Source organism: Empidonax traillii, unplaced genomic scaffold, assembly GCF_003031625.1.
Source record: "Empidonax traillii isolate 1590-97213 ecotype Southwest subspecies unplaced genomic scaffold, ASM303162v1 scaffold653:size358915, whole genome shotgun sequence".
NCBI lineage: Eukaryota > Metazoa > Chordata > Aves > Passeriformes > Tyrannidae > Empidonax > Empidonax traillii.
In genome coordinates this window covers 345,557-358,915 of record NW_020955846.1, presented here as the reverse complement: position 1 = coordinate 358,915, position 13,359 = coordinate 345,557, and the positions used below count along the sequence as shown (strand labels likewise).

At 47.7% G+C, this 13,359-nt stretch overlaps 2 protein-coding genes across 3 annotated transcripts in view; one reads left to right on the top strand and one right to left on the bottom strand.

Moving 5' to 3' along the window:
- Positions 1–336: 336 nt before the first annotated feature.
- On the bottom strand, positions 337–1,045 carry POLH (DNA polymerase eta; the record flags this gene model as incomplete). The annotated part of the gene is made up of 3 exons (XM_027899271.1): positions 898–1,045; positions 679–813; positions 337–601 (listed from the first exon to the last, which is right to left on the bottom strand). Coding segments are annotated over exons 1-3 (537 nt in total), but the record flags the coding sequence as incomplete, so codon positions are not given.
- A 204-nt stretch (positions 1,046–1,249) lies between these two features.
- Positions 1,250–13,359, top strand: part of XPO5 (exportin 5) — a 29,393-nt gene continuing 17,283 nt past the window's right edge. Inside the window, exons 1-16 of one of the 2 annotated variants that reach the window (XM_027899272.1) lie at positions 1,250–1,397; positions 1,663–1,784; positions 2,397–2,469; positions 3,063–3,200; positions 3,504–3,686; positions 4,626–4,667; positions 5,523–5,549; positions 5,839–6,024; positions 6,705–6,781; positions 7,216–7,315; positions 8,693–8,776; positions 9,175–9,300; positions 9,548–9,638; positions 11,054–11,182; positions 11,910–12,025; positions 12,961–13,116. In XM_027899272.1, coding sequence (XP_027755073.1) covers positions 1,293–1,397; positions 1,663–1,784; positions 2,397–2,469; positions 3,063–3,200; positions 3,504–3,686; positions 4,626–4,667; positions 5,523–5,549; positions 5,839–6,024; positions 6,705–6,781; positions 7,216–7,315; positions 8,693–8,776; positions 9,175–9,300; positions 9,548–9,638; positions 11,054–11,182; positions 11,910–12,025; positions 12,961–13,116 — 1,755 coding nt within the window. In that variant the 5' untranslated portion in view covers positions 1,250–1,292. The remainder of the gene's footprint in view (positions 1,398–1,662; positions 1,785–2,396; positions 2,470–3,062; positions 3,201–3,503; positions 3,687–4,625; positions 4,668–5,522; positions 5,550–5,838; positions 6,025–6,704; positions 6,782–7,215; positions 7,316–8,692; positions 8,777–9,174; positions 9,301–9,547; positions 9,639–11,053; positions 11,183–11,909; positions 12,026–12,960; positions 13,117–13,359) is intronic. The other variant, XM_027899273.1, reaches the window with a different exon arrangement.

Below are 13,359 nucleotides of genomic sequence, written 5' to 3'. Positions count from 1 at the left end.
GGTAGCATCAGCCCAGCCCCAGCCAGAGGCCACAGGATTCTGTAACCGCATGCCAACCACAGGGAAGAGAAGCAGCCACCTTGAAATCCATGCACTGGGGAAAACACAGACCCCATTTACCACCCTCTTGCTTCGGGGGGAGATAAAGCAGCCCTGCCTCTGCTGATGGCACAGGGAGCGTTACCGATGGAGTAGGAGAGGACAGAACACAGGGAACAGCAGGGGTGGAGGGAGAATAGGGGTGAAGGGGGGCGGGGAGCGGAGGGGGGCCGGGGACGGAGCGGGGACCGAGGGGGGACGGGGACCGAGGGGGGACAGGAGGGCACAAAGTGGCACTGTGCTCCTTTCTCGCTGCGCAGCCTCAAAGCAAAGCGGGTCCGGGTGCGTACCCTTCCCGCCGGATTCGGGGCCGGGGTCTGCCGGCAGCCCCTGCACGAAGGTGCTGGGCAGCAGCGCTGCGGACACGGCCCCGCCGCGCAGGGCGCGCAGCCGGTCCCGGACGCTGCCGGTCAGGTCCAGGTACGCCTCGTCGATGCTGGCGCGCTCGATGGCGGCGAACCGCGACAGCACCTGCATCACCTCCACGCTCGCATCCCGGTACCTGCCGGGCGGCGGGCAAGGGCTCAGCCACCGCCCCGCGCCGGGAGGAGCCCCCCGCCGCCCCGCTCCCGCTCTCACCGGGTGAGGTCCGCCTTTCCCCGCGCCTGCGGCACCCGCGCCAGCGCCAGCTCCGGGCACAGCGCCCGCGCCTCCGACGCCCACATCCCGCGGGACACGCCGAAGGCGCGCGCCTCGTAGCTCACGGCGATGATCCTGCAGAGACACGGAGGGGCGGTGCAGGAGCGGCGGGACGCCGGGCAGGGAGCCGGGGTCGCCGCGGCCGGCCCGCCGACCTACCCGCCGCCCTGCCACTCGGTGTACTGCACCACGGCGCAGGGGCGGCCGCGCAGCTGCGGGTCGAGGCGCTGCTCGACCTGCATGAAGAAGCAGTCCATGTCCACCAGGGCCACCACACGCTCCCGGCCCCGCGACATCCCGACACCGCCAGCGGCTCGCGCCCGGCGGGCTAAATGACCGAGAGCCCCGCCCCGCCCCGCGGCACCCGTAGTCGCGGATGCGTCAGCAGCGCCGCGCGCGGGGCACGCCGGGAGTTGTAGTTCCCTTTGGGTGCGTGCGTGTGTGTCCCCGCCCCGGCGGCGCGCGGCGCCCCCGGCGCATGCGCGGAGTCGTGTCCCGGCCGCCCCGCTCGTGCGCCCGTGGGTGGCCGGTGGCGCGCGCCCGCCGCCGCCGCCATGTCCGCCGAGCAGGTGAGCGGCCTCTGCGAGCAGCTGGTGAAGGCCGTGACCGTCATCATGGACCCCGCGTCCACGCAGCGCTACCGCCTGGAGGCCCTCAAGGTACCGCCCCGGCCGGGCAGGGGCGGGTGGAGGGAGGGCGCCGGGCTCCGGCCACGCGGGCGCCCCGTCCCTGCGGCCCTGAGCTGGGCTAGAGCGGGGACGGGCGAGTCCCGGGCGGCCCCTGAGGCGCTGGGAGCCGTCGGTAGGCGGGGGGAGGCGGCGGGGCTGTCGGGCGGCTGCCCCCGGGCGTGCTGCCCCAGGGGTAGGACTGCCAGCTCCTGCCCCGGTGTGTAACTGCATGTGCCGGCCTTGCTCCCTCCCGCAGTTCTGCGAGGAGTTCAAGGAGAAGTGCCCCATCTGCGTGCCCTGCGGGCTGAAGCTGGCGGAGAAGACGCAGACGGCCATCGTCCGGCACTTCGGCCTGCAGATCCTGGAGCATGTGGTCAAGTAAGGCGGCTTGTCCTCGTCCCGGGTCCCGGACGGACCAAGGGTCCCGGCCTGCTGCCCACCCCCCCGCCCCGCCGCTGGCGCCCATTCCAGCGCCTCCCGCGCCGGGGAGACACTTTCAGGATGCAGGGAAACTTCTGCATCCGAGGACAGTTGCTGTCCTCTTTTGGTCTTTTTCTCCTCTGTTAAAGAAGGAGAGGGGAGACTGGCTTTCAGGCGGGCTAGGAAGGTTAATTCACAGGGCTCAAAGACACGTTGCCATCACAAGATGAAAATAAACCCACTGGGTTACCAGTAGGTCTTTGCAGTGTTCTCTGTCATTAGCCTGGTGCTAACAAAGAGGCTTTGTATTAGTTCAGTTCTGAGATTCCTTTCTCTGCTGCCTCCACAGACCTGATGCTTTGTGCTTTGCTTTGTGCTTTTGCTGCTGTGTCTGTTGACCTCGGTGGGGCACGCCCATTTGCCAGCAGCAGTTTTAACTCAGCCTTTTCGTTAAGGGATTGGGTGCTGGCAGAGGCAGGGAGTTGTACTGTCTCTAGTTTAAGTAAAGAATCCAGTCAGAGATCTTTACAAGTGTTTTGACTTGGTGCCCGGTTTGTTTGTGTTTAACAGATACCGCTGGAACAATATGCCTCGCCTAGAAAAAGTTTATCTAAAGAACAATGTCATGGGCCTCATATCCAGTGTAAGTACTTGCTACCCCATGCTGATCTCTGAAAGTCTCTCACTTGAAGATAAAATTCGGGAGCGAATGGAAAACGTACGCCAGTTAATTAGCATAGAGGACCTGAATTCAATTCTTCATTTCATTGCTTTTTCCCTATGCATCTCTGGTTGTTTCAGTGCTTTTCTCTGTCTTGTCAGGTGAATAACCGTGTCACCTCACATGGCAGGAAGTTGTGAGGCTTGTATAACTTATATAAGGTACTTTTTCTTAGGAGGAAATTCAATAACTTTGGATGTTCTTATCCTTTGCAAGAATACTAAAGTCATTATCTTAGTTGTGTTTACTCTGTTGTTGTGATTGCTCTCGTGACCAAGTGGCCATCTTTCGAGGAAAATCCCTCTGGTTCCCAGAATTCACTAGTTATGGATGCTTGGGAGTGTAGGAGTGTCATCTAAGGTAGCTGCAATGAAGAGCTGCCCAATGTTGTGTTTTGTTTTGTTGTTTTTAGTTTTTGTGGTATACAATATTTACAGACACTGTGCTTCCCAGGTCAGAATCATAAATGCCTTTTGTTTGCTCTTTTGTATAACTCTGCCCTCTTTCTGTCACAGGGAACTCAAAGTATCCTGGAGGAGGAAAGTCACATCAAGGATGTTCTGTCTCGCATTGTGGTGGAGATGATCAAGCGTGAATGGCCTCAGCACTGGCCTGACATGCTAAAGGAGCTGGATACCCTCTCCAAGCAAGGGGTATGAGTCACAGCTGTCTGTTCTCTTTTGCTTGCTCACAGTGTGGGGTTCAGTCTTCCATCACCCTGACTCACTAGTGGTCAGGTGAGATGGGCTGATGATGGACTCAAAAATCCCTGTGAGATTAAGCTATTCTAAGAGATGACTCTGACAGAGAGAGGACTATCCTCCTGTCTTGTTTTCCCAAGGTGTGACTTGTATCTTCACGCGTGCTCACTTTCTCTCCATATCTTTGAGCTAACCTCTAGAGATTTTTAATGCTTGGGCTGTGCTGATAGAGCGTATTTCATTTTGGGACATCAGGAAACCCAGACAGAACTGGTGATGTTCATCCTCCTACGTTTGGCAGAGGATGTGGTGACTTTTCAAACTCTGCCTACCCAGCGGCGACGAGACATCCAGCAAACCCTCACCCAAAACATGGAGAAGATCTTCAGCTTCCTAGTAACTGCCCTGCAGCAGAACGTCAACAAGTACAGATGCATGGTAAGAGTTTCCTTTCCTTGGATTCAGTCAGTGCTGGTGGCATTTAGGTGTTGGGGAAGCAAGTGCAGAAACTGTGAAATCTGTTGCTGTCATTGTGAGGTAGGGATATGCCTGGGAAGCTGGTGTGATGACAGAGACCGAACACACCAAGTTGACAGGGTTAGTGTTGATAGTTTGGTATTGTTAGTGTAAATGGCTTGAATGGATATGTGCTTTGTCCTTATTGTTGGAATGCCCTGCTGACACCAGGGGTGTATGGCTTAGCAAAATGAAGGTGTGCTTGTGGCAGAAACAGGGGGACTTGGAGTTGTGTCTGCTCTCTCATGCTGCAGTGGTGTATTTGAGGTGATACACCAAAACACATGAGTTTCTCATGTCTCAACATATGTCTGGGCCTCTGGTCCTTTTCTCCGTGAGCTCAAGTTAGGAAGTCCTTTTTTATGTCAGGCTGTGGTGAGGAGTGCTCTTCCCTTTTGTGTAAAGAGAACTTCTTTCCTGAGTTCTTACCTACAGTAAGTAGTCAGAGATGTGCAGGTTGGTCATGATGGATGGCAAAGGAGGTTTCTACCCCAGTGTGTTCCTGTGAGAAGGAGGTGGATTTAAGAGTGAAGCACAATTGAGAAGCCAAACTAGCAGCAAGTTGCTTAGGTCTATCTCTTGTGGTTTTTTTTTCTTTGAATTAAAATCCAGAGTTATACTAAATATGAAACTGGGAGACAGAAAAACCCTCTCCTTCTTGATTTCTGTAATTTTCCTGATGCACTGAGAGGCTGAACAAACTCCCCTGTAGAGCAGTGCAGTTCCTGGGGGTGGGAGGGTGACGCTGGTGTGTTTTGTAGTCTAGTTGAAATGCATTTCCAGGTAAGGTTTGCATTGCAATGCTTGAGACTCTGAAGTGTGGCTGCTTCTGCTAATGGTGGAATCTTTCTGATTGGCAAGGTTGGAGCACCCCAGGAACAAGAAGTCCTCACCACTCCACAGGTTAGCAGATCTTTGGGATGGTTTTGCACAGGGTAAATTCTGAGGGTTGGATGTTCCCTTACCTGTCTGCATGCTGAGACTGAGGGAGATGATAAACAACTCCCCAAGACCATGATAATCTGCTTATAAGTATGATGGATTAATTGATAAACATGTTTATAAGGTGGGTCATTTATTCAGTGTTTGGGACACAAGCCAATTACCTTAAATTTACTGCAGTGAATAGACTGATGGAGAAAATTTCCAAACATAAACCTTGCTTGTGGTGCCTTTGCATCTGAAAAACAAATCAAATTTGAGTGTCTGAGGGACTCACTTGAATTAGGCAAAAGGATGATGCAAGCAGTGCATTGTTGCTGTTGAGTGTCTGGGACTGGGAGTCAGGCTGTAAGCTGTAAGCTGTTGCCCCAGCTCTCTCCAGCTGCCTTTCTGACCATGGACAAATCACCCTTTTCAGACCTGAATCTTGGCACATAAAAGCCACTAGCATTTTTCAGAGTCTGACTTTTGGTTGTAAGATGCTCTTGAAGGTGGAAAGTGTCTTCCCCAGAGGCCTCTAGGAAGCACCAAAATGCCTTTCCTTCTTGTCCCTTGTGTCTCCCTGGTGCCTGCCAACTGGAGTGTTATCTTTTGGATGAGAAGGAAGGTGTGGCTTAACTTGCAATTCATAGTCCTGTTGTCCTATCTCTCCGGGGGCTGTGAAGGTAGTTTTGTTGGCTGCAGCAATGTCCTAAGTGGGAAACTGTGATGCAGCCTCTTCCACTAGAGAGCTGTTCCGTCTGTCTTTCCAGCAGTGGCTGGGTGAAAGTGTGTGCTGTAGCTGCTCACTTACTTAATCTCTTCTTTCTTTTTCAGAAGACTGATCTGGCTCAGGAACCAAAGGTGAGTGGAGCTATATGGGAGTTAGTGCATCAGTCATTCTTAATATGCAAGTTGTTTAGAACTAGGCTTTTCCCAGGCTTTGGAGTTTATTGCCTGCTCTCATTTACAGATGGATTTTTTTCCCCTCATAATACAAATGCATTGAGAAGTGAGGTGTAACAGCAGAAGGGTCCAAATTTCTCACTTTGCCGGGGGGTTCTTGGCACTGTTATTCCAAGGAGTGGATGGCTTTAGATGGGAATTGGTGTTTTTCTCTGTCTCTGACCTCTTGCCTCCTCTCTGTTCACAGGCCCAGGCAAACTGCCGTGTGGGGATAGCAGCACTCAACACTTTGGCTGGCTACATTGACTGGGTAGCCCTAAGCCATATCACAGCAGACAACTGCAAGCTCTTGGAGATGTTGTGTCTACTCCTAAATGAGCCTGAACTCCAAGTCGGAGCAGCAGAGTGTCTTCTGATTGCTGTCAGCAGGAAAGTGAGTTCTTCCTCCCCAGCTCCTCTGGCTCCCCTTTATCTTCCTCCTATTTTTCCATATAATTCTTCTGATTGAGCATATATATTTGCCCTTTTATTTAAGAAATAGAATTCAAATTTTGCTGATTATGTTCATCATATTTGGTGTGAATGTCATGCCAGCACAATACAGCAACTGTTGGAACCCTCTCCAGCTTCTGTGCTCACCTCTGCTTGCAGTTCGAGGTTGGAGGTCCCCTCTGACTTATTACCCCCACTTCCTACAACTGTGAAGTGGGAAATACTGTCATCAGCTGTGTCACCTGGCAGCTCAGAGACATGACAGCAGGGTCTAAACAGGTGATTTGACCCATACATTCACAAGCACCTTAGTGTCAAGGCTGAATGTTTATCAGCTGCCTGAAGGTAACTAGCCAGTCTTCTGTGAAGCAGAGTTGGTGTCTCAGGATTGGTTTTGTGGTTTAAAGTTCCTGTGGTAGGATTGCTTGCAGAATTTTTTTTTTACATCAGAAATACTTTAGAATTTTTGGCAAGTTTTTACTTAAATCATGAGGGAACTGTATGCCCCTCCACCTGCTGGAAGAAAAACTGTGAATCTGCTAATTTTGCTTGCAATGGAAATAAATAGTCGCATGGGTAGGAATAAATGGTTATGTTCTAATTGAGGCATTTTGCACGTAGGGTAAGCTGGAGGATCGGAAGCCTCTCATGGTCTTGTTTGGAGACGTTGCCATGCACTGCATTCTCTCCGCTGCCCAGTGAGTACCATCCTGCCGCTGTGATTTCTTACAAAACTGCACACTGATGGCTTTGTAGGTGCAAAAGATATTGCTGCTTAACTGTGGGAAGGAGGGACTGGATAGGAGAGAACGAAACCACCATTTCTTTTGCAAAACATGAAAAACTGCACTTTCTTTTCAAATTCCATAGTTAAAGGACAAATGTCACAGCTTTCCTGGCTTTCTGTTTTAGCCTGTAGCTGATCAAGAGGAGAGACTCTTTCAGAGAGGGAATTTCAGAGGTTTTAGACGCCAGTAAAGCAGTACTTCTTGATAATAGCAAAGAAAATCCCACTGCAATAAAATCAAATTGCTCTAGTCCTCTTTTTGTCTAGAAGACAGACAGCAGTGTGCCTGTTACCTACAGCATGAGTAACTGTGATCCTGTTTTTCCCCCCTCCCCTCATTCCCAGGACAGCAGATGGAGAAGGCCTGGTGGAGAAGCACTATGTTTTCTTGAAGAGACTTTGCCAAGTTTTGTGTGCGTTGGGCAGCCAGCTATGTGCGTTGCTAGTAAGTCTTTACTAATACCAACAGCAGCCCTGGCAAGGCTAGTTTTTAGGGCTGGGGCTTGAGGCAACCCTGATCTAAGGTAGGACCAGGGTTCTCTCTGCATGTTTGGCAACTGTAGGGTTCTCTCCACACATTTGGAAAAGGCAGAAATGGCTCTGCTTTTAGTGGGATAATTGTATTCTGCTAAGTCATAGGAATGTAGAATGGAGGGACCCTGACTGATTCCAGGGCTTTGCTGTCATCAAGAACCACCTCCTATAACCTCTGTAAAATGCTAGCACTTCATTTGAAAGCAGTCAAGTTTCTTGCTGACTACTGCTACAGAAAATCTACTCCAGGAAATTCCTCTTCCATTTGAAGCGTTTTAAATTCCCCTGCAAAAATAACTCAGAGTGTACCTGTTTGTTATTCTACCAAAATTCTCTCAAGCAAAAGGAAGAGACGGGTTTTGTTCCTGCTGTTCATCTTTGTGATGCTTTGTGTCAGTGTTGAAGTGAAGATACAAATTCGTGTTGTTAGTTGTGCCATGCTGATTGCTGAATCTCTCTCCATTTAGTGCAGTGGTTCAGTATTGAGAGCAGGCATGTTAAGAGGCATGTTTGTGGGGAGACTGAGGCAGTCAGCCTGTAAAAGTTATAAAGCAAATTAAATTCTCACAGGGAGAGAAAGAGAAAACCAAAACCAACCTTGGAGAGTTTATCCCTATAAAAGAATTGACAGCAATCAGAGGTGCATTGTTAGTTTCAGTAAATCCACTTGCTGTTTGGCAATGGGAGCTGTCTATCTGTAATGAAGTAATGACATGGAGATTTGAGTCCTCTCTCCAGAGTCACTTGAGAGAGGCAACACTGAGCTGTACATCTTCAGAACAAGGATCTTGCTGGCACCAGGTCATGTTACCATTAGTGAGGAGCAGCAAAATCTTGAATTTATATGTTAAATACAGGAAACATTTAGAGAAATGGGAGTGAAATTGTCTAGGTGTATTTACTTGTGAAATACTGCAGTTTGAATTGCTCTACTTTGGTACCCCTGGGTGGGCTTGACCCAATAGGAGTAAAATTGTGACTCGCGGCAGCAGCAGCAGTGGTGGTTTTGAATTTGGTTTTAATGGAACTCTACTGTCTGAGAAGTCACCCTTTACTCTGGAATGGGGGTGGTGTGGTGTCTCCAGCACCCCCAGGATGGTCAGCAAAACTTGATGTTCCTTGGGCTGTACTGGTTTGAAAAATCGGCTGTGCAGTATTTCTGTCTCTGGTCTTTCACAGTCCAGGGCCTTGCATGTAGTGCTCCTGTTTTACCATGAAACATACCATTTGTGAGCCCAACCTGCCACAGAATTAGTAGTTTGTCTGAAATTGTTCGTCTTCCTCATAGGGCTCATATTGTGATGTGGAAACACCAGCCAACTTTGGAAAATACCTTGAGTCATTTTTAGCCTTCACAACCCATCCCAGCCAGGTATGTAAAGGGCTCAAAGTCTCGTGTGTGTCAGTGTAAATGTGTGAATGCATAGAATACTGCAGAACTTCAGCTGCCAAATACTGCTCTCCAGGCTCTCCATTTCAGCTGAAGACCCAGAGGGCAGTGGTTTCTACTCCATTACCACCCCATCTGGAACAGTGCCTGACACAGAGGTGCTGAGTAGAAAAGGCAGAATTTGCAATCAGGCCTAGTATTTACTTAGAGGTTTTTGGTGTTCTGTAAAGTTTGGGTTGTGCCCGCAAGGTGCCTTGGTCTCAACTGAATAGTTGGCATAACCTACTATTGCTTTCTGGTAGCAATGCTTAGTGTTAGCAGTGGAAATTCCAGCACTGAAATCCTTCTCTGTTCCTCCCTTTTTTCTCTCCTCCCTCCAGTTTCTGCGCTCTTCCACCCAGGTCACGTGGGGGGCCCTGTTCCGGCATGAAGTTCTGTCCCGTGACCCCTTATTGCTGGCTATCATTCCCAGGTATCTCCATGCATCTATGACCAGCCTAGTGAAGGTATGTGGGAACTGAGACTGGTTGGGTGTGACAAGGTGCCTGGGTGAACGTGACCTGTGGGTCGTGGGGGAGAAACTACGGTTTTATTGTGTCTGCCAGAGACACGATCTCAAGGCCACTGAGCAGACAGTTCTACCTCAGCGTTTTCCTGTCTGCTCCTTGCCTCCAGCCTTCATCTCCTTGAAGCTGGTATTAGCTGTGATGGGTGACTTCTCTTCCTCCCTGACCTTACCCACTTTGTCTCCAGGTGGGCTTTCCCTCTAAAACAGACAGCCCCATTTGTGAATACTCCCGCTTTGATTTTGACAGCGATGAGGACTTCAATGCCTTCTTCAACTGTAAGTTGCCTTCACCCTTTGTGGATTCTGTTGTCTGTGCCTTTCTTTCTACTGACTGAGCTTGGAGCCTGCCATATTGGCTTGGCAGCTTCCTTTTGTGTCTTGACTTTTTCAGCTTGGGTTTTGGAGTAAATTAATTAGGATTTTCCTGTGGCAGCTCCTGCATGTAATTTTACTTACTTTTTGCTATTATTTTGCTTGCTGGACGGGTAGATGGTCTGGTAGTACTTGCTACCTGGTGTCAAAGAAAATGTGCTTCTTGGTCACCTAGAGGAAGAAATAAAACAGCCTCGGGTCATGCTTAGGTTAGGAGAGGAAGGCAGCTTACTAAAGACCTAAAATGTCATTCCAGAAAGAAAATCTATCTTTGCCCTGGTAAGAAGCTTCTGATTCAGTGCCAATAGCCAGAGTTGAGCAATTAAAGTGGCCAATTTGATCATGATCTTAAACCAACACTGGGTATTAATAATGTTATTTTATCTTTTGTTTTGTATTTTAATTCCCAAAACTGAGGTTGGTTCTCACTGGCAGATGTAGTTTGGTACTCACTTGGTGGGTGGGAGAATATACTTAATAAATTACATAAATTTTTACTTTGTATGTTTGTCTGAAGATTATAAGTGTTGCATTTTTTATTGCTTATTGGATAGTTTCTTTTTTACTTACTGTAATAAAACTATTTGGGTGGAAACCACAAAGTAGGTAAATACACAAAACCAGAATTTGAAATAGTTTTAGGGAGTTAAATATGTTGAAGGCATTACATGTATAAGAAAACATAACTAATTTGAAGCACAGAATAAAATTGCTTGATAAAACAACTTCATTAAAGAGTGCAAGTTGCATTTGTAGTCAGCAGAGCTGATTCTTTTGCATGGTCATGCACTGGAATGTTTTGAAACAAATTCCTTTTCTGTACTTAGCTTTTAGTATCTTTGAAAACAAGACGACTGGGCTTTTGTGTTCACATAAGTTTGTTGTTAGTTGAATAATCTAGAAAAACTGTGTGTAGCTGAAGGAAGTGGCAGTTATCTAATACTGTTTTTCTATTTAAGTATCCCAAGATAATTGTAAGTAGCAAACATTTAGAGTTCAAAGAATTTTTAAAATTGAAAAACGGAGGCCTAATTGTAGTAAATCTGGATTTAGAATAGATTTTCATAACTCATATTGCATTTTAATTGCGCCTTTTATAATGTTAAACCATCATTTTTTTTAGCCCACTTAAACCACTTCAAAAATTGCCCATCCTGTTGCATCTGGTTTATTGACTGTGTATCTGAGCTTACTACACAGCAATTGCCAGAGCAACAGTCCATAATGGTTCCCAGCCCTGCAAAGCTGGATGTGAGCTCTGGGGGAGGAAAATTTGCAGCATCAGCTTGTTTTTTTTGGTGTGTGATTTTTCACTGCAGCTTTCCGAGCCCAACAAGGAGAGGTGATGAGGATGGCTTGTCGTCTGGACCCTCGAACTGGCTTCCAAATGGCTGGAGAATGGCTGAAGTACCAGCTCACAGCTCCTGTTGATACTGGACCCATGAACTGTAGGTTACCTGAAAAAAAAAGGGATATTGGATTTGTAGAAACTTCTTGGCCTTTTTTTTTGTCAATATTGTTGTTTTTTCTTAAGAGGGGGCCAAGACTCCAAACTAGATTTTCAGGCTTTTAAAGTCTTTGTGAGTTAAAAGTAAAATCAAATCAAACCTACCTCTCCCTTAATTTAATCCTTTACAGTCTATGTATGGAATAACTAATGTAAAGCCCCTGGCTTCTCCTTTCCTTCCCCCAAATCTCTCTGCAGAAAAGATACAGCTATCTCTCTGGTACAATTTTACAATTATCTGTGCCATTTTGTCTCTGTAACATATTGATTATTTTTGTCAGGGAAACTGTGCCTGTCTGGCAAATCTGTGTGTCACTCACCTTGCTTTCCTCCTGTGAAGGCAGGCCACTTGGTGCTCTGCACAGTCACACCGAGGACAGTCTTGCCCACTGAATCTGGGCATGTGGTCTCCCTCCTTTTCCCTTCTGTGATTTGTTGATGTTGCTCCATGTGGTATCTCCAAGGTCAGACTTATGTCTCGGGAGCCTTCACTTGAATGAAGCAAATCACATGGGAGTATGTTAATTGCTCCCCGTGCATCTCTGCAAGGCATCTGCAGGGAGAGCTGTGTGGATAAAATACTTGAGTGCTAGGATGTTACAGTGCAGGAGCCCATCAGGCTGCCCTTGAGGAGCATGGTGAGAGCTCCAGTGTTCTCTTCCTTTCAGCTAAGACTGGCGAAGGTCTCTGCTCCATCTTTTCCCCATCGTTTGTGCAGTGGGATGCCATGACCTTCTTCTCGGAGAGCATCATCAGCCAGATGTTTCGAACCATGGATAAAGATGTATGTGTAGCTGCTGTTTTTCCCTACTCTCCTGGCTTGTTCTGGGTTGACAGAAGTGGGTTTTCTCTGCTATGTTGTTCTTGAAAAGTTTGTAACAACTGGTTGTAGTAACTCCGTGGAAAAACCCAGGTTGCTTTGTGAGCCATTCTCATGAGGATCCTTCTTTAGATGGGACTAAACTCAGACTGGCCTACTCTCAGGCATGTCTTGGTTCTGGACACTATGGCAGGAGAAGTCACAGGAGAGTTCTCAGGTGACATCCCTTGACATAGCCTCTTGCTACAGGAGAATTGCTTAAGGAGTTTATTCTTTTTAATTTTCCCTTGATTAGATTTTTTCAATTTTTTTTTTTTTATTTTTAATGTTTAACTAAATGAGAGAAACTCGATCTCAGGGAGTAGGATCAGAAACATTTTCTTTTCTCTTTTTGTTCAACAACAGGTGAATTAGAAGGAAAGAGTTTTTTTCTCAGTCTGATGTAGACTGACTTGGGGGGTTTTTATTAGATTAGGCTGCACTTACAGTTTATCAGTCTAATCACAGTAGAATAATTATATGGGTCATACAGTTAGTTAAGCATAGAATCTGTTGGACAGAGTCAAGAGGAGAATTGGGAGCCAAAGAGAGAGGACATTTTCATTTCCCAGAGGTGCAAGCAATAGTATGGGGGCTAGAGACTGATGTCTCAAGACTGCCCTAGCAGCAATGGCAATGCTGCTGTCCTTCTTCCTTCAGCAAGTGCACACTGTTTAACTGAGTTTTCTGCTGCTTTTCTTTCTGCTTTGAGAACAGCTGTGTCCAGCTGAGAGGCCTGGTAGGACAGGAACAGCTGCATGGCCTAGCTTTAGGTGTTGTAGGAAACGTGCTGCAGGCTGAAGTACTGAGTGTTGCCTCCCTTTTTCTTTCCTTCTTCTTTCTTTTTGCTACCTTTGCAGGAAATCCCAGTCAATGATGGCATAGAGCTGCTGCAGCTTGTCCTTAATTTTGAAACAAAAGATCCTCTCATCCTGTCCTGTGTGCTCACCAATGTCTCTGCTCTCTTTCCATTTGTGACTTACCGACCGGAATACCTGCCCCAAGTACTTTCCAAGGTAGGTGCATACAAAGCGTGCTAAAATGGGCCTTTAGTGATGCAGCACTCTAGTACTAAACTGCAGGAGTTAATCCTCTTGGTGTTACTGTCAGGGAAGGACTATCTTTCATGTCAAAGATGAGAAAAACCAAAACTGAGGCTTGTTCAGGAACAATAATGTCAAATAACCCAAATTTTGCAGTTCTTAGCCTTAAATCTTAAAGTGTATGCTCTGGCCAGTAAACAATATGTTTTATTTCAA